We start from the raw sequence: 17,613 nt of genomic DNA, 5'->3' as shown, positions 1-17,613 counted from the left end.
ACATATCTTAGCAAATAAAAGTGCCTGTGCTGGAGTCTGACAGAAATGAGTTCAAGTCCTGCTTTATTCTTGCTGTATCTTTAAACCCCATTACCTTTAACTTGGCTTCTCTGTGCCTCAGTTTCCCTCCTTGTGAAACGGTGAACACAACTGTTTCCTCAATGGAGGATACTTGGAGATGGAGAGGCACTTAGCACTTCGTGATCTCTCAGGCAGTCTGGAGGTGGAACAGCCCTGGCCATTACGCGATTCAACGGGAGAAGGAAGGGAGAAGGCGGTGGCGGAGGTGGAAGGGGGTGTCCTGCAGACTCCAGGAAAGGTTGGCTGGGCGAGGCTGGGGATGGGACCTGAGATAGGATGCTTTAACCCTTCCAAGCCCGTGCCTCTCTCTCCCTGCAGTCTAGTCACCGTTCCCAAGGAGAGGGGCCTGGGAAGGACAAGGCTTGGATGAAAGACCCACGCATGGCGCGGAGGCTGGACTGGGTTGAGGGATGGGAGCTGATTCTGCCCTCAACCCTCCGCCTCCCCCAGCCGGGGAGACCCTCGGGGCTCAGTCCATGTCCAAGGCGCGCGGGGGAGGGATGCTAGGGCAGGTGGGAAGATGCTGGAGGGAGGGGCTATCCATCCCCAAGCCGCTCACCTGGGCCCGCGGCCGCCGGTGCCGCTGTCCCCGCTGCTGACCGTGCCCGACCGCCCTCCCTGTCGGCGTCCACTGCCCGGCCTGGCCGTCTCTGCTCGGCCCCACCGGCCCAGCCGCTCGGTCAGATCCGCATGCGCCGCGGCCGCGGCCGCCGGCGCGCCTCCTCCCGCTCGCGCGGCCGCCGCGCTCGGCGCGCCCCCGGGACCCCCTCCCGCCCGCGGTGCCCCGCCAACCCCGGCCGCCTGCAGCGCCGGCCCACGCGCGGTCACACACCCGGCCACGGCGTGTGATACACAGCTGCAGGGACCCGAGATAGCGTCACACACAGTCCACACTCTCACGGGGTCACACAGTCCCACACTGCCACACACACACGGGGTCACCTACAGCGTCACATTATCCACAACCACACATACACTGCCACCCCCTCACATGGGGTCACACAGTGTCAAATATTCAAACCGTCTCACGCAGTCATAAGCTCACATGAGGTCCCGCCCTGGAACAGGGCCCGACAGCGTCACACACTGTAAAGCACTCTAATGCTGTCACCACCATTCACGCGGTCTCGTGCACAAGTACACATATGCCGCACACTGCTGCACACCTCCACGGGGTCACAAGGAGTGTCATATCCTCACACATCACACACGGCTTCACTATCACACAGCGTCACACACTTTTACACACTCGAACTTGTTACACCCCTTACACACTCACATGGGGGTCATACACCCTGCACTGTCATCCACTTACACATCACACAGTAACAGGTCACAAATAGCACCACAACAAGTCAACACCCACAGCCACACTCAAATGATGGCACGTTGTCACACAACTTACATGACACACGCAGTGTCACACACTAACAGAGTCACGCACTCCCACATAACACAACTCACACATGTCCCACACTCACACCATATCCCCCAGCGGCATGGATGCATACAGCATCACAGACTGACCCACTGTCACCCAGTGTCACTACAAGGTCTCAGAAGAACAGCATCAATGTCTTCCACGCGTGGTGTCACACACAGTCTCATACTGTAATACAGTGTTTTACGCAGAGGACGGCACATGGTACCACCCACAATCATGCTCTCCTTTGGCGTTATTCACAGTCACACAGGGCCACACGGGCACATAGACACGCAGTTACAGTGTCACACCCACACGCCCACACTGTCCTCCCTCACTTTTTCCCATTGTAGCCTAGAGGAGGCCTTGGGGCGTAGTGTGAGTCCTAGATCAGCCTAGTGGCCCTGAGAGAGGGGGTCTGAGCGAGGAGAGAGATGTGGGTGTGGCCCGCGCTCGCCCCGCCCCGCTCTGGGAGTTTAGAGCTCGGAGGCGGGGCACTGGGTTCACCGTCGTAGACCTCCAGATACGGCCACGCCTCCCAGTCTAAGTGGTGGGCTGGAAGGCGGTGCTGGGCCGCAGGCGGAGGCGAGCCGACTCCCGCCCCGCCCACCCCGTTCTTAACCAGAGGAGTGGCCTTATGGCCCCGCCCCTCGGCCGGAGTCGAGGGCAGGAGGCTGGCTGAGGCGTGGCCCTCTGCGCGGCCCCGCCCCGTCTCTCCTGCTAGGGAAGGACGGAGAGGGCGGCCTAGCAGCCAGTCGGTTCCCGCGTGTCCTGCGACTCCGCGGCCTCGCAACCCCACGACCCCGCAGCATGGCCGTCAAGAAGATTGCCATCTTCGGCGCCACCGGAAGGACCGGGCTCACCACCCTGGCGCAGGCGGTGCAAGCAGGCATGAGCTGGGGCGGGCAGGGCGTGTCACGGGGTACACAGACAGAACTTTAGGAAGTGGAATCATGGGGTCGGGCCGAGGCTGGTTGGGGCCCTCAGTGCCTTGATGTGTGAGGACCTAGGGGGGCAAAACAGGTGGCCACGGGGGCAGAAACGGGGGACGCTGTGAGGTCTAATTTTACGTGAGCCCAAGGAACAGGTATTGGCCCTAGGAGGCTGGGGGACTGTAGTGACAGGTTTAAATCCAATGCTCTGACGAAATGAAGTTGTTATTGTGGTGCTGGTGGTTGCACACCCAGCAAGGGCTTAACTAAGCCAGGCATTGGGCTGGCCTCCCAGCACTGTCCTCTCTTAGCACGTGTTAAATCCGTACAGCACTCATGTCGGGTGGGAACTAGTATCACCCCATTTGACAGGTGAGAAAACTGAGGCCCACTGAGTGATCTGCCCAGTGTCACATAGCTGGAAGCTGGCAGTGCTGGAATTTGTACCCAGTGCTTGCTCTTTGTTTGTTTGTTTGTTTTTTATTGAGACCACCAATGGGTCTTTTTCTCCCCCACCACATTTTATTTATTTATTTTTGGCTGCGTTGGGTCTTCGTTGCTGCACGCGGGCTTTCTCTAGTTTCAGAGAGCGGGGCTACTCTTCATCATGGTGCGTGGGCTTCTCATTGCAGTGGCTTCTCTTCTTGTGGAGCACGGGCTCTAGGCGTGCTGGCTTCAATAGTTGCAGCACGTGGGCTCAATAGTTGTGGCTCGTGGGCTCTAGAGTACAGGCTCAGTAGTTGTGGCACATGGGCTTAGTTGCTCCGCCGCATGTGGGATCCTCCCAGACCATGGCTCGAACCCGTGTCCCCTGCATTGGCAGGCAGATTCTTAACTACTGCGCAACCAGAGAAGTCCCATGAGTGCTTGCTCTTAACTGCCAAAAGACCACCGGCTCTTGGTGTGGGCACCAAGGCTTAAAGTTGAAAAGGCTGAGGGGTGGGTTGCTGTGGGCACCTAATGGAAAGAAGATCACGGAGACAAGGGTGAAGACTTGGGCACACGGGTCCCGGGAAAGTCAATGAGCACTGAAAATTTGCAGTTGCCCCAGGAAAGGGGGCAGGAAAGGGGATCAGTATCATGCAGCAGTACCCTGCCCCCACCGTCCAGACTTCACCAACCCCCATCGGAGCCTGACATTTCCAGATATAGCGCCCCACCCTTGCTGGCCTTGGTGACTCTGAAGATATTGACTATCTGGTTGCCCCAAAAGGGTGGAGGCCACCAGGATCCCACTCTCAGCTGTCTCCTAGCCCAGCTGTCCCTTCAAGGGACTCTGCCTGAAAGTTCCCCATTCAGCCCACTGCTCTCCCCCTCCCTGGGAAGACCTAGTGAGGATCTTGGCTTGTAGGGACAGGAGGAACAAATTTGCTGGTAAACATTTCCAGGGGAGGACGTAAGAGGGAGATGTTGAGAGTTGCTGAGTCACCCTGAGGAATTGGATTACCGAGTTACTACCTTTCTCTCAATCCTGGATTCTATGAAATTCTGCTCATCCACCCTGCTGGGCACAGCTGGGACTGCACCTGGGGGTGTGGAGCATTGAGGCCTAGGGGAGTCCGCGGCTTCTCACTGTGGCTCTGACAGCTCTCTTCAGAGCCACAGTGAACCTGAGGCTCGCTGTCCCCATCAGAAAAAGGAAGGGGTCAAATGAGCTCGGCTTTTATTTACCTCAGTGATTCTGTAGGGCTGAGTCCTGACAGGCATAGACTCTGGTGCCTGTGTGTCTGCATTCCAAACCCCAGCTCTGCCACTTAACAACTGTGTGGTCAAGTGCCTTATCATCTGTGTACCTAGATATCTGTAAAGTGAGGATGAAACTAGTAGAACTCGACCTGGGGTTCTTGTGATGATTAAATGAGATATTACAATATATGGAAAATGCTTAGAACCGTGTCCAGCATATAGTTGGTGCTCAATAGGCACTCCTTGGCTGAGAGAACTCAGATTATAGCTGTGTGATCCTGGCCCAATTACCTAAAATTGCCTTAGTTTCCCCATCCTCAAAATGGGCATATAATACAACCTACTTTGTGGGGTTGTTGCAATCTGGGGCCTTTCAAACTGTGGGTCATAATGAGTCCTGAAATATATTTAATTGGTCACAACACTGTCAGAATGTATCACATGTTAAATATTGGTTTTATGAAACTTTCGTTTCAATTATATATGTATGGGTTTGTGTATACTGGGTTTGGAAGTGAAATCTATTTTGTATGGAGGGTTGAGATCAAAAAAGCTTAAAAGGGGCATGATCTCTACGACTGACTCTCACATCGTTAGGAAAAAACTTTATACACATATATAATTATACATGTTATGTGTATATTTTATATATACACAGAGAGAAAGATAAAGCAAATATGCGAATCTAGGTCTTGGCACTTTCCCATAGGTCTGAATTTATTTCAAAATTAAAAATTAATGGAAAAAGATAAATAAAGTAAGGGATTTTTTAAACAAAAAAAAGAAAGAAAAGAAAAAAAAAGAAATGTTTAGAAATAACCTACAAATGCTCTTGTTCTTTGTGAAGGGCAAAATTTGTGAATTCTAACACTATAGTTTGGTATGGTAGCCACTAGCCACATGTTGCTATTAAAATTTAAATGTGGGTTGTGTTAAAAATTTTTGGAAAAAAACATCATTCATCTGCAGAAAGAGCTTAGCACAGCACTTGGCACATAGGAGGCTCTCTCTCTCTCTCTCTCTCTCTCTCTCTCTCTTTTTTTTTGGCTGTGCCACACAGCCTGTGAGATCTTAGTTCCCCGACCAGGGATTGAAGATTGAACCTGGGCCCTCAGCAGTGAGACTGTGGAATCCTAACCACTGGACTGCCAGGGAATTCCCTAGGAGGCCCTCAATAAATGTCACTAATCACCAATAATGTACCATTAACAGGCACTCTTGTGCTGGGCCTGTGTCAGAGCTCTCACTGTCCGTGAGAACGTTTCTCCTCCAAAATACCCACAGTTTACTAGGGTCCGTTTTAACTAATACAGTGGTAATTAACCAGTGCCTGCGGTGGCATCATGAAAGCTCTCATTGCTCCCCGATGTGTGTGAGGGCAGCACAGGTGTCATTGCCTTATGAATGGTGGTCACACAGGATGGGGATGCTAGGGATTGTGACTTTCACTTTAGAGAGGAGACTGAGGGCCAGTCAGGGAAGGTGTTTCCTGAGGTTCCTCAGCCAGTAAGTGGAGCTGGGACTCCCCTGCGGTCCAGTGGTTAAGACTCCGCACTTCCACTGCAGGGGGCACAGGTTCGATCCCTGGTCAGGGAACTAAGATCCCACATGCCCGGCTGGGCCAAAAAAAAAAAAAAAAGAGGTGGAGCCAGAGTTCGAACCCAGGTCCGTGAGACAGTATATCGTGTGCTTTTGTGTTGATATAAAAGTCAGGGAGATGGTGGTGAATATGTCACAGTCCCTGGACCCACAGGGCCCTTGCTTGATTCCAGGTCAGCATAAGTAGGGCCATGACAGAGGAAGCACAATTGGCTGGGGGTTCTGGGGAAAGAGGGTAAGGGTGCTCCAGGCAGAGGGGCACGTGCAAAAGCCAGGAGGCAGGAAACAGCATGATGCATTTGAGGAACTGAAAGAAGTTCAGTGTGCGAAAAGGGCCATGGCTCCAGCACAGGTGAGAGAGGAGAGGCCATATCCTGGGGGGGCCTTGAAGTCTGTCCTAAGGAACATGACTATCTCAGGGCACCGGTGCGGGGGGCGGTCAGGGGAGGGATCTGAGCCAAGGGCACTTTGATATAACAGTGGAAAGCTCTACCTGGGTACCACGTGAAATATGGGTTGGAGGGGTTGAGAGAGTCCAGGAGCCCAGGGAATACTAGACCAGGACAGGAAAAAAAATTGAGAGATGGTGAAAAGGTATAGTAACCACCAACACCCGTATAATGCTCTTTCCTGTGCCAGACACTCTTCTAATCTTTTCATTTGTTTTCGTTTTGCATTTTTTACATAGCAGCTTTTTTAAGATATCATTCACATGCCATACAATTCACCCATTTAAAGTATACAGTTCAGTGGGTTTTAGCATACTCACAGACTCGTGCAAACCTCACCACAATCAGTTTGAAACATTTTCATCACCACCAAAAGAAACCCTTAGAAGTCACTCCCCATTTTCCTGCTCAACCCCTTCCCCAGCCCTAGGCAACCACTCACCTGCTCCTTGTTTATATGGACTTGCCTGTTCTGAACGTTTCATATAAATGGAATCGTACACTATGTGGCTTTTTATGACTGGCTTCCTTCACTTAGCAAAAAAATTGTTTTTTCAGAGTTCATCCGTATCGTAGCATGGATCATTTCTTTTTATTGTTGAATACCATTACATTGTTTAGATATACCACATTTTATTTATCCATTCGGTTGATGGAAATTTGGGTGGTTTCCACTTTGGGGCTATGATGAGTAATGCCTCTATGCACATTCATGTATGAGTTTTGTGTGCACAGATGTTTTCATTTCTCTTTGGCATATACTTAGGAGTGGAATTGCTGGGTCACATGGTAACAATATGTTTAACCTTCCGAGGAACTGCCAGATTACCTTCCAAAGCAGGTGTATCATTCAACGTTCCCATCAGCAGTGTATGAGGGTTCCTGTTTCACCACATGCACATCAACATTTATTATGTCTTTTTGATGATGGCCATCCTGGTGGGTATGAAATGGGATCTTGCTGTGGTTTTGATTTGCATTTCCCTGATGGCTAATGATATTGAGTATCTTTTCATGTGTTTATTGGCCATTTGTATAACCTCTTTGGAGAAATGTCTATTCAGATCTTTTGCCCAGATTTTTTTTTTAATTAATTATTTATTTAGGCTGTGCCGGGTCTTAGTTGCAGCATGCAGGATCTTTGTTTATTTATTTATTTTTTTGGTTGCAGCACGCGGGATCTTTTAGTTGCAGCATGCGGACTTCTTAGTTGCAACATGCGAACTCTTAGTTGCGGCTTGTGGGATCTAGTTCCCAGATCAGGGATTGAACCCCGGCCCCCTGCATTGGGAGTGTGGAGTCTTACCCACTGGACCACCAGGGAAGTCCTTGCCCAGCTTTTAATGTTCATCTTTTATTATCAAGTTGTAGGTGTCCTTTATATATTCTAAATACAAGTCTCTTATCAGCTATATGACTTGCAAAATTTTTCTCCCATTTTGTGGGTTGTCTTTTCACTTTCTTGATAGTGTCCTTGGAAGCACAAAAATTTTTAATTTTGATGATGTCCAGTGTATCTATTTTTTCTTCTGCTGCGTGTGCTTTTGGTGTCATAGCTAGGAAACCATTGCCTAATCCAAAGACGCAAAGATTTATGCCTATGTTTACTTCTAAGATTTTTTTTTATTAATTTATTTTATTCTATTTATTTTGGGCTGTGTTGGGTCTTCGTTGCTGTGCGCGGGCTTTCTCTAGTTGCAGCGAGCAGGGGCTACTCTTCATTGAGGTGCACAGGCTTCTCATTGCAGTGGCTTCTCTTGTTGCAGAGCACAGGCTCTAGGCACGTGGGCTTCAGTAGTTGTGGCTCAAGGGCTCTTGAGCGCAGGCTCAGTAGTTGTGGCACATGGGCTTAGTTGCTCCTCAGCATGTGGGATCTTCCCGGACCAGGGCTCAAACCCGTGTCCTCTGCATTGGCAGGCGGATTCTTAACCACTGTACCACCAGGGAAGCCCTCTTCTAAGATTTTTATAGTTTTAGCACTTACATTTAGGTCTTTGATCATTTTGAGTTAATTTTTATATATGGTGTGAGGGAATAGGGATCCAACTTCATTCTTTTACATATGGATATCAAGTTGTCCCTGCATCATTTGTTGAAAAGACTGTACTTGCCCCATTGAATCATCTTGGCACCCTTGTCAAAAATCAACCAACTACATTAAACTTTTAGAAATATTATTTAGGGAGTTCGCTGGTGGTCTAGTGGTTAGGACTCGGCGTTTTCACTGCTGTGGCCCTGGGTTCAATCCCTGGTCAGGGAACTAAGTTCCTGCAAGCTGCATGGCGCGGCCAAAAAAAAAAAAAGAAATGTTATTTAAACCCACAGTAACCCTATAAGGTAGAGACTATGATTAGTGTCATTTTTTTTTTAATTTTATTTATTTATTATTTTTGGCTGTGTTGGGTCTTCGTTTCTGTGTGAGGGCTTTCTCTAGTTGCGGCGAGCAGGGGCCACTCTTCATCGCGGTGCACGGGCCTCTCACTATCGCGGCCTCTCCCGTTGCGGAGCACAGGCTTCAGACGTGCAGGCTCAGTAGCTGTGGCTCACGGGCCCAGTTGCTCCGCGGCATGTGGGATCCTCCCAGACCAGGGTTTGAACCCGTGTCCCCTGCACTGGCAGGCAGATTCTCAACCACTGCGCCACCAGGGAAGCCCTGATTAGTGTCATTTTAAAAATGAAGGCCCTAAGGCCCAGACAGGTTAAGTGAGTTGCCCAGTGTCACAGCTAGGTAGTGGTAGGGCCAGACAGAATTCAAACCCAGGATTGCTTTGAGGATTAAAGAAGCGAATAAATGTAAGGAATTTGGCACCTGGCATATAGTGAGTGCTCTCTAAATATTATGTATCATTATAATCATTATCACTGCCCCAGAGTGTACAAATTTCTAATCATTTGTTTTTTACATATATGATGATAGCTATCAAGAGAAATGTAACAGGGGCGTTCCCTGGCAGTCCAGTGGTTAGGACTCCGTGCTTTCATTGCCAAGGGCCCGAGTTCAATCCCTGGCCAGGGAACTAAGATCCCACGAACCCGTGTCCCCTGCATCGGCAGGCGGACTCTCAACCACTGCACCACGAGGGAAGCCCACCCCATCATTTTTTTCATTTCTTGTACCAGCTGGAGGTACAAGATAAGATGTTCCAGGCTCATCTTGTCTTCTCCCTGGCGTGGCCCAGCAAGCAGCCATTTCTTCAACGAGCTCTGGCTCATTTTTCATGAGAATGCTGTTTAGAGGCCATCTTCATCAGCTCAGGCCACTACAACAAAATGCCGTAGACCGGGTTGCTTAAACAACAGCCATTTCTCACAGTTCTAGAGAGCGGAGAGTTCAAGATCAAGGTACTAACAGGTTTGGTTTCTGATGAGGGCCCTCTTCCTGGCTTGCAGATGGCCGCCTTCTTGCTGTGTTCTCACATGGTAGAGAGAGAGAGAGAGAGCGAGCCTTGGTCTTCCTCTTCCTATAAGGACACTAATTCCATTATGGGGACCCTACCCTCATGACCTCATCTAATCTAATTACCTCCCAAAGGGTCCATCTCCAAATACCATCACATTGGGGGTTAGGGCTTCAGCATATGAATTCAGCATATGACACAAGCATTCAGTCCATAACAGAGACTACAACTACTAATTTTATTTTTTTTGCAATACACATAAACATTGATATATTTTGCCATTATTTAAAACAAAGGAAGAAATGTGTTGGTTGTAATCTTTAAAAGGGAGGGTATGTGTCAGAAAGGGGACACAGAGTTACAGAATTATCCAAAATTCTTTTGGGAGGTGACATGCCAAAGTGATGTTCAGACTGTTTAGTAACCACTAAGACAGGACCCAGCCCTTCAGAAGTAAGACCTAGGGAACCAAACCCAATGATGGACAACCTTTGGGCAGCTCATGTCCTTCTCGGTACCTCAGCTTGCCCCAGGACCATGGATGGGGGGCATAGACCAGTGTGATGCCAGGCATTAACCCTTTAGTCGCCGGAGGGTGGAGAAATCGCAGGAGTGGGGAGTGAAGGGAAGAAGAGACCCTTGGAGGCATCAGAGCAGGTTATTTATGAACCGACATCAAGGTATCACCTTATTTTAACAACCAGCTGGATATCAACTGTGGGTATGTCAGCGAAAGTATTTGAAGACCATTGTCTCAGAACAGGGGACCTGCGGGATGGATTTGGGGGTTCATGGCACCCTCCAGGACCCAGCCCCTGGAGGCTGGGAGTGCCAGCCCACAAGCCGACTGACCTGCCTCTCTGCCCCTCTTTGCAGGCTATGAGGTGACAGTGCTGGTGCGGGACACCTCCAGGCTGCCCTCAGAGGGGCCCCAGCCGGCCCACGTGATAGTGGGTGACGTTCGGCAGGCGGCCGATGTGGACAAGACTGTGGCGGGGCAGGACGCCGTCATCGTGCTGCTGGGCACCGGCAATGACCTCAGTACTGGGCCCCCCCTCTGCCCACGGCCCACCCCTGCACCTCGGCCCCCAGCACCACCCCCGCCCCCAGCCCCACCCCTGCCGCCGCCGCCACCGCCGCCGCCGCCGCCGCCCACCAGTGACAGCCACTCTCTGTCTCCTCTAAGGTCCTACCACAGTGATGTCCAAGGGTGCCCAGAACATTGTGGCGGCCATGAAGGCCCACGGCGTGGACAAGGTCGTGGCCTGCACCTCGGGTGGGTGGCGGGGTCGTAGGGATGGGGCTGAAGAGTGGGGGATAGGTACTGGACGGGCAGCCCAGGGGCTCCGACAAGGCGGCATTAGAGCCACTCCAAGTTACTGTGTATTTATCAAGAACCACCTGAGTGCCTGAACCTTGCTGGATGAGGCCAGAGACACAATACAGCCCTGGACCCTGGGCCGTGGTTCTTACAAGGAGGAGGGACGTGGCAACAGAGCCATCATCAAACAGTGACCAGTCAGGGCCAGGGTTGGGGGAAGCACAGGCAGAGGGGTCAAGGCCAGGATTCGGGGGGAGCATGGGCAGAGGGGTCAGGGCCGGGATAGGGGAAGCCTAGAGGACTCTGGGGGCCCAGAGGGGTGCCTGACTCATCCTGAAAAAGGGTCAGGGGGAGAGCATTATAGAGGAAATGACAGAGCTGTGTATACATAGGCCAGGTCTTTACCCTCACAGAGCTCCCAGTTTATGAGGAGATGGTATTAAACAAATGGTTGCCCGGAATAATCTGAAAGGAAGGCTGCAGGGTGTGTAACAGGAGCAGTTAATGCTAACAGCATTTATTGAGCTCTTATTGTGTGCTCGGCACCATGAGTGCCTTACAGATGAATGCCACTTAATCTTCTCAAAACTCCTTTGAGTAGCACTTATATTCACAGTGGAACACAGTAGGTGCTCAGTGAGTAGTAGCTGTTCTTATTGCTTCCTAGCTAAGGGAGTGGAGGCACAGAGAGGCCCATCACCTTACGCGAGATCACACAGCCTGTGGCTGGCAGAGCTGGGGTGTGGAACCGGACTGTCTCCATGGTCCACACTCCTCACCTTTGTCCCATCACACATTGTCTCCCAGGGAAGGGAAGTGACATGAGGGAGCAGTGGGAGGATAAGGGGACTCCAGGCAGAGGGATGAGCATTTACAAAGGCTGTGAGGTGGGAGGGAGTGTGGCTGCAGCAGAGCGAGTGAAGGGGAGAGTGTTGGGTGGTGAGGTCGGGTGGGGCCTCGTGGACCTGATGGGGCCTTTGCTTTTACCCTGAGTGAGATAGGGTCACAGATGAGTCTGACCCCTCTGGCTGTGCCGGGGGAACAGAATATGGGGGGCAGGGGCAGGGAGACCAGGGAGGAGGCTGCTGCCATGGTCTAGGCAGGAGGTAACAGTGGACAGGAGCAGGCAGGGTGAGAAGCCTGTAGAAACTGGAGGGCAGTAGTGAGCCCCCGTAGGGGTTGGTCCTGGCAGGAGACCTGCGGGCTACGGGCCTGGCCAGGCTGTCCTCAAGCCTTGGCTGACCCTACCCTGTGTCCCCCCAGCCTTCCTCCTGTGGGACCCGTCCAAGGTGCCCCCAAGACTGCAGGATGTGACTGATGACCATATCCGGATGCACAAGATACTGCAGCAGTCGGGCCTGAAGTACGTGGCTGTGATGCCACCACACATAGGTGAGTGGGTGGGGACCCAGCTGCAGGGTTACCACCAGCCTGCCCCTTCCTGTCCTCTGTCGACATTCACTGGGCCTTCCCTGGGCAGTTGAAAATTGCAAACCTTCCTCCCACACCTTCTATGCTCCTTCCTGCTTGATTTGTATCTGCTTTCTAACATACTTTTCAATTATCTCTGTTGTACAAACTATCCAAAATTTTAAAACGTAAAACAAAACCCCTCATTTATGATGACTCTCTCAGTACTGGGAGCTGACTAGGCTCTGGGGACACTTTTTGCTGGCGTCTCGCACGCCGTTGCTCAGTAGCTGGCAATAGAATTGTGTGGAAGGAAGCCACGACAGGGCTCGTGGTAGGTGCAGACTGTCTGTCCCTGGAACACCTGCATGCTGCCTTGCCTAGCGTCAGATCTCTCAGGGCTGCTTCCGCTGTATTCTCTTTATTAGAAGCAAGTTATGGGACTTCCCCAGGGGTCCAGTGGTTAAGACTCCATGCTCCCAATGCAGGGGGCCCGGGTTCGATCCCTGGTCAGGGAACTAGATCCCACATGCATGCCGCAACTAAAAAGATCCCACATCCCGCAACTAAGACCTGGTGCAGCCAAAAAAAATAAATACAGAAATAAATATTTAAAAAAAAGAAACAAGTTATACTGGGGCTGCCCCACATTCAAGGGACAGGGACTTATGCTTCACATCGTCTCTTTCTTTCTTTCTTTTTTTAAACCCATTTATTTATTCATTTATTTGGCCACACCATACAGCATGCAGGATCTTAGTTCCCTGATCAGGGATTGAACCCATGCCCCCTGCTGTGGAAACGTGGAGTCCTAACCACTGGACCACCAGGGAAGTCCCTCGTTTCTTTCTTTATCTTACTTAGCGCATGTCTCCCACACTAGAATTTTGTTTGAAGCACAGATTTTGTCTTGTTTTGATTACAGCTGTGTTCCTAGTGCCTAGAACAGGGCTTGGCATGTAGTAGGTGCTCAGTAAATATTTGTCCCATAAGCTAATACCGGAGAAGATGGTGGTGCTGTGGAGGGAACCACACCCTCTTTTCCCCTCCCAGGTCTGGAATACACATTGAGAGAGAGTCAGACCGAGGGAGAGATGCATTTACAAATGTCTCTTGCATAGGAAGTGTGTGCCTGGCCACGATTACAAGTACCAATGATGTAGTCTCTGCTCTCATGAGGCTTACATTTCTAGCGGAGGAGACAAACGAAATAGATGATCTGTATTACTGTTGGGTTGTGCTACGCTGAATGAAGAAACCATAAAGTTCAGTGCAGGAACTTCCCTGGTGGCTCAGTGGTTAAGAATCCACCTGCCAATGCATGGGACACGGGTTCGATCCCTGGTCTGGGAAGATCCCACATGCCGCGGACCAGCCGCGGAACAACTAAGCCCCTGCACCACAACTACTGAGCCCGCACGCCACAACTACTGAAGCCCGCATGCCTAGAGCCCATGCTCCGCAACAAGAGAAGCCACCGCGTTGAGAAGCCCACTCGCCACAACTAGAGAAAGCCCGTGCACAGCAACAAAGACCCAACACAGCCAAAACAAAACAAAACAAAACAAAACAAAAAAACTCGGTGAAGAGAGTAAGCCTCAGGTATAAGCAGAGGCTCGCTAAGGAGATGGCCCTTCCCCCAGATACTCACCTGATTCCCCTGCTCAGGGGACTACATTCAATGTCCTGGGCTAAACCGTAATGGAAAAGAATATTAGAAAAGAATGTGTGTATATATATATGTTTAAAAAAAAAAGAAACCAGACCTGTTATGTTTCATGCTATGAAAAACATTAAAAAAAAAAATGATGTTCCAGGTTAAAGGTGACATGGCGACTGAACTGGATTCTGATTTGGAGGGGAGAGGGAGGTCGGAAGATATTTTTTGGCAGTTGGGGAAATCTGAATTTCTAAATTCATCATTCTAAATGATGTCTCTTGCATAGGAAGTGTGTGTCTGGCCACGATTCCCCTCAGGGGGAATCAGGTGAGTGTCTGGGGGAAGGGAGGACATTCTGGGATGAGGGAACCGCAGTGCGGATGCCCCTCAGGGGGAATCAGGTGAGTGTCTGGGGGGAAGGGAGGACATTCTGGGATGAGGGAACCGCAGTGTGGATGCCCCTCAGGGGGAATCAGGTGAGTGTCTGGGGGAAGGGAGGACATTCTGGAATGAGGGAACCGCAGTGCGGATGCCGGAGCCAGGCACTTGTATCTCCTTCACATTTGCCTGCCTGCTGATGAGCACTTCTGCTGTGCCCTCTGCCTTCTGCTTGGAGAAAGACGAGCCCTGCACGCCTTACAGAGGTTCAGGTAAGCTCAATGTTGAGGTTCAATTCAGGATTCTTGTTGAGACGAGAATCGTAAGCTCTGAGTCAGTGGTGAAGCTGCATGGCGGAGAAGCCGGGCCAAGTCCCAGCCCCAGCACTTTGTGGACTTAAGGCCCGTGGCCTCTGAGCCTCAGTTTCCTCATCTGTAAACGGGGTTCATGATATTACTTCTTGACCTCCCAGGTTTGAAGTGAATATCCAGAGAGATCATGCCTAAAAATTATTTAACACAAAGTTGTTTTTTTTTAGTTCTTCTTTTTTTGAATATTTATTTTATTTATTTTCCTTATTTTTTTTTTTGGCTTCGTCGGGTCTTAGTTGCTGCACACGGGATCTTTGTTGAGGCACACGGGGTCTTTTTCATTCCAGCACGTGGTCTGCTCGGGCTGCTCTCTAGTTGTGGCCTGCGGGTTTTTTCTCTTCTCTAGTTGTGGCGCGCAGGCTCCAGGGCGCGTGGGCTCTGTAGTTTGCAACACGCAGGGTCTCTCGTTGAGGCGCGAGAACTCAGTCAGTAGTTGTGGCGCGTGGGCTTAGTTGTGCTGCGGCATGTGGGATCTTAGTTCCCCGACCAGGGATGGAACTCGTGTCCCCTGCGTTGGAAGGTGGATTCTTTACCACTGGACCACGAGGGAAGTCCCAGTCCTTTTTTTGTACGTGTATGAAAACTTTGAAACCTCCAGAAAAGTTAAAGAAATTAAAGGTTTGTGAATACCCATAAACCCTTCATCTAGGTTCACTTGTTAACATTTCGGCCTTTTTGCTTTCCCTATCTATGTAACTATCTATCTATCTATCTATGCATGCATCTAATGTGTATATATGTGAATACATATGTAATGTATATTTTTTAAATAAGTGTGTATTTTTATTTTTTTCTTTTTCTTTCTTTCTTTTTTTTTTTTTTTTTGGCTGAACCATTTGAAAGTAGGTTGCAGACATCGGCACACTCTACTCCTAGAACCTCTTGATAGGCATCTTCCAAGAAGGAATATTTGGATACGAACCACAGTACTGTTATCGCACCAAGGGAATTGACATTCACTCTACCACATAATTTAGTATCCAGCCCATATTCAGATTTCCCCAGCTGCCAAAAAATATCTTCCAACCTTCCCCTCCCCTCAAAATCAGGATCCGCTCCAGGATCGTGTGTTGTGTTTAGTCACTATGTCATATTTAACCTGGAACAATCCTCCATATCCTTTTTTTCTTTTTTTTAATGTTTTTCATAACATGAAACATAACAGGCCTGGTGTTTTTGTTCTTATTTTTTTTTAACATATGTATACAGTCTTTCTAATATTCTTTTCCATTATGGTTTATCCCAGGACATTGACTGTAGTTCCCTGTGCTATACAGTAGGACTTTGTTATCCCAGGTGTCTTTTAAAATATCCCACGTTCTGGATTTCTGTAGTTATTTTCCTACAGACTCAGATTAAAAATTTTTGGCAGGGTCTTCCCTGGAGGCGCAGTGGTTGAGCGTCCGCCTGCCGATGCAGGGGACACGGGTTCGTGCCCCGGTCCGGGAAGATCCCACATGCCGCGGCGCGGCTGGGCCCGTGAGCCATGGCCGCTGAGCCTGCGCGTCCGGAGTCTGTGCTCCGCAATGGGAGAGGCCACAACAGTGAGAGGCCCGCGTACCGCAAAAAATAAAAAACAAATTTTTGGCAGGATTGCCACATGGGTGAGGGTGTGTGTTTCTTTTATTTATTTATTTATTTTTCAGTACGCGGGCCTCTCACTGTTGTGGCCTCTCCCGTTGCGGAGCACAGGCTCCGGACGCGCAGGCTCAGCGGCCATGGCTCACGGGCCCAGCCGCGCCGCGGCATGTGGGATCTTCCCGGACCGGGGTATGAACCCGTGTCCCCTGCATCGGCAGGCGGACGCTCAACCACTGCGCCTCCAGGGAAGCCCTGTGTGTTTCTTATTGCACATGATTCCAGGTTGTCTCTGCGCTGGTATGCTGCATTTGATCCCTAAGTTAAGTTGGTCACTGTCAGAATACAGGCGCTAGATGCCCTGGTAACAGCCAGGTCATGGTGGGGGAGGGCGAGGGGGGCACAGAGCAAATGTAGCCTTTGCCACTGTGAAGTCACCCTCTGCAACCATGGGACATAACTTCCTCTCTCCAAGACTCAATTTGCCCACTTGTAAAATAGAATTAATAATAACTCCTAGCCCATTCTCTGCTTTATTTCTCACCATCTAACATATTATCTATTTTACTTTCTTATCTTATTATTTGCCTTTTCCTAGTGACTGTCTGAATGCTGAGGGCAGGGATTCATATCTGTTTTGTCCCTTTCAGTGTGCCCAGCACCTGACGTTTAATAAGTCATCAATAAGAATTTGGCGAATGGGACTTCCCTGGTGGTTCAGTGGTTAAGACTCCGCGCTTCCACTGCAGGGGGCAAGGGTTTGATCCCTGGTCAGGGAAGTTCTGCATGCCGCACCAAAAAAAAAAAAACAACTCACTTAGCGAGTGAATGAAGTAAAGGGTACAGGTTAGTGCCCTGCACGTGGGAAGGGTTTCATACATTGTTGGCTGTTATACCATCTGGGCTGGGCACACTGTAGACACCCTGGGATGATCACTGAAGTGATCACATGTTGGTTGCAGGAGGGGAAAGGACATCTGATGTACCCAGTCCCTTTGTCTTTACCTTGCAGGAGACCAACCACTGACTGGGGCCTACTCAGTGACCCTGGATGGACGAGGGCCCTCGAGGGTCATCTCCAAACACGACCTGGGCCACTTCATGCTGCACTGCCTCACCACTGATGAGTACAACGGGCACAGCACCTACCCCTCCCATCAGTACGACTAGGGCTCTGGCCCCGTCCAGGAGGACAGCATCCCAGGAAATAGAGAACAAAGGAAGGGAGCAATAAATCTTGAGCCAAGAGCTTCAAGCTATTTTAGAGCACCCACCTCTGTGACTCTTCCTCTCTCTGGCTCTATCTGGGTGTCTCAGTGTCTCTGTC

General features: G+C 50.3%; 2 protein-coding genes and 1 long non-coding RNA gene across 7 annotated transcripts in view; 1 reads left to right on the top strand and 2 right to left on the bottom strand.

The window, feature by feature from the left end:
• SPTBN4 (spectrin beta, non-erythrocytic 4) overlaps nucleotides 1–943 on the bottom strand; it is a 72,311-nt gene extending 71,368 nt beyond the window's left edge. For 3 of the 5 annotated variants that reach the window (XR_007474488.1, XM_049703915.1, XM_049703914.1), the window contains exon 1: nucleotides 641–786. The gene's annotated coding sequence lies outside the window, so the exon portion shown is untranslated. Of the gene's footprint in view, nucleotides 1–94; nucleotides 218–640 lie in introns of all 5 variants that reach the window. The other 2 variants (XM_049703913.1, XM_049703912.1) reach the window with 2 other exon arrangements.
• Nucleotides 944–2,191: 1,248 nt separating this feature from the next.
• On the top strand, nucleotides 2,192–17,555 carry BLVRB (biliverdin reductase B). Its single transcript, XM_004271271.4, has 5 exons — nucleotides 2,192–2,393; nucleotides 10,445–10,609; nucleotides 10,755–10,844; nucleotides 12,153–12,281; nucleotides 17,299–17,555. The coding sequence occupies exons 1-5, from the start codon at nucleotides 2,315–2,317 to the stop codon at nucleotides 17,454–17,456; spliced, it is 621 nt and encodes a 206-aa protein (XP_004271319.1). The 5' UTR covers nucleotides 2,192–2,314; the 3' UTR covers nucleotides 17,457–17,555.
• LOC125962770 (uncharacterized) lies at nucleotides 6,631–7,789 on the bottom strand. Its single transcript, XR_007474489.1, has 2 exons — nucleotides 7,655–7,789; nucleotides 6,631–6,680 (listed from the first exon to the last, which is right to left on the bottom strand). It is a non-coding gene; the product is annotated as an uncharacterized LOC125962770 (long non-coding RNA).
• Nucleotides 17,556–17,613: the final 58 nt, after the last annotated feature.

The sequence above is a fragment of the Orcinus orca genome, chromosome 20 (genome assembly GCF_937001465.1).
Source record: "Orcinus orca chromosome 20, mOrcOrc1.1, whole genome shotgun sequence".
Taxonomy (NCBI): domain Eukaryota; kingdom Metazoa; phylum Chordata; class Mammalia; order Artiodactyla; family Delphinidae; genus Orcinus; species Orcinus orca.
The sequence above is the reverse complement of the archived record's forward strand: the minus strand, read 5'-3'. Positions and strand labels throughout refer to the sequence as shown.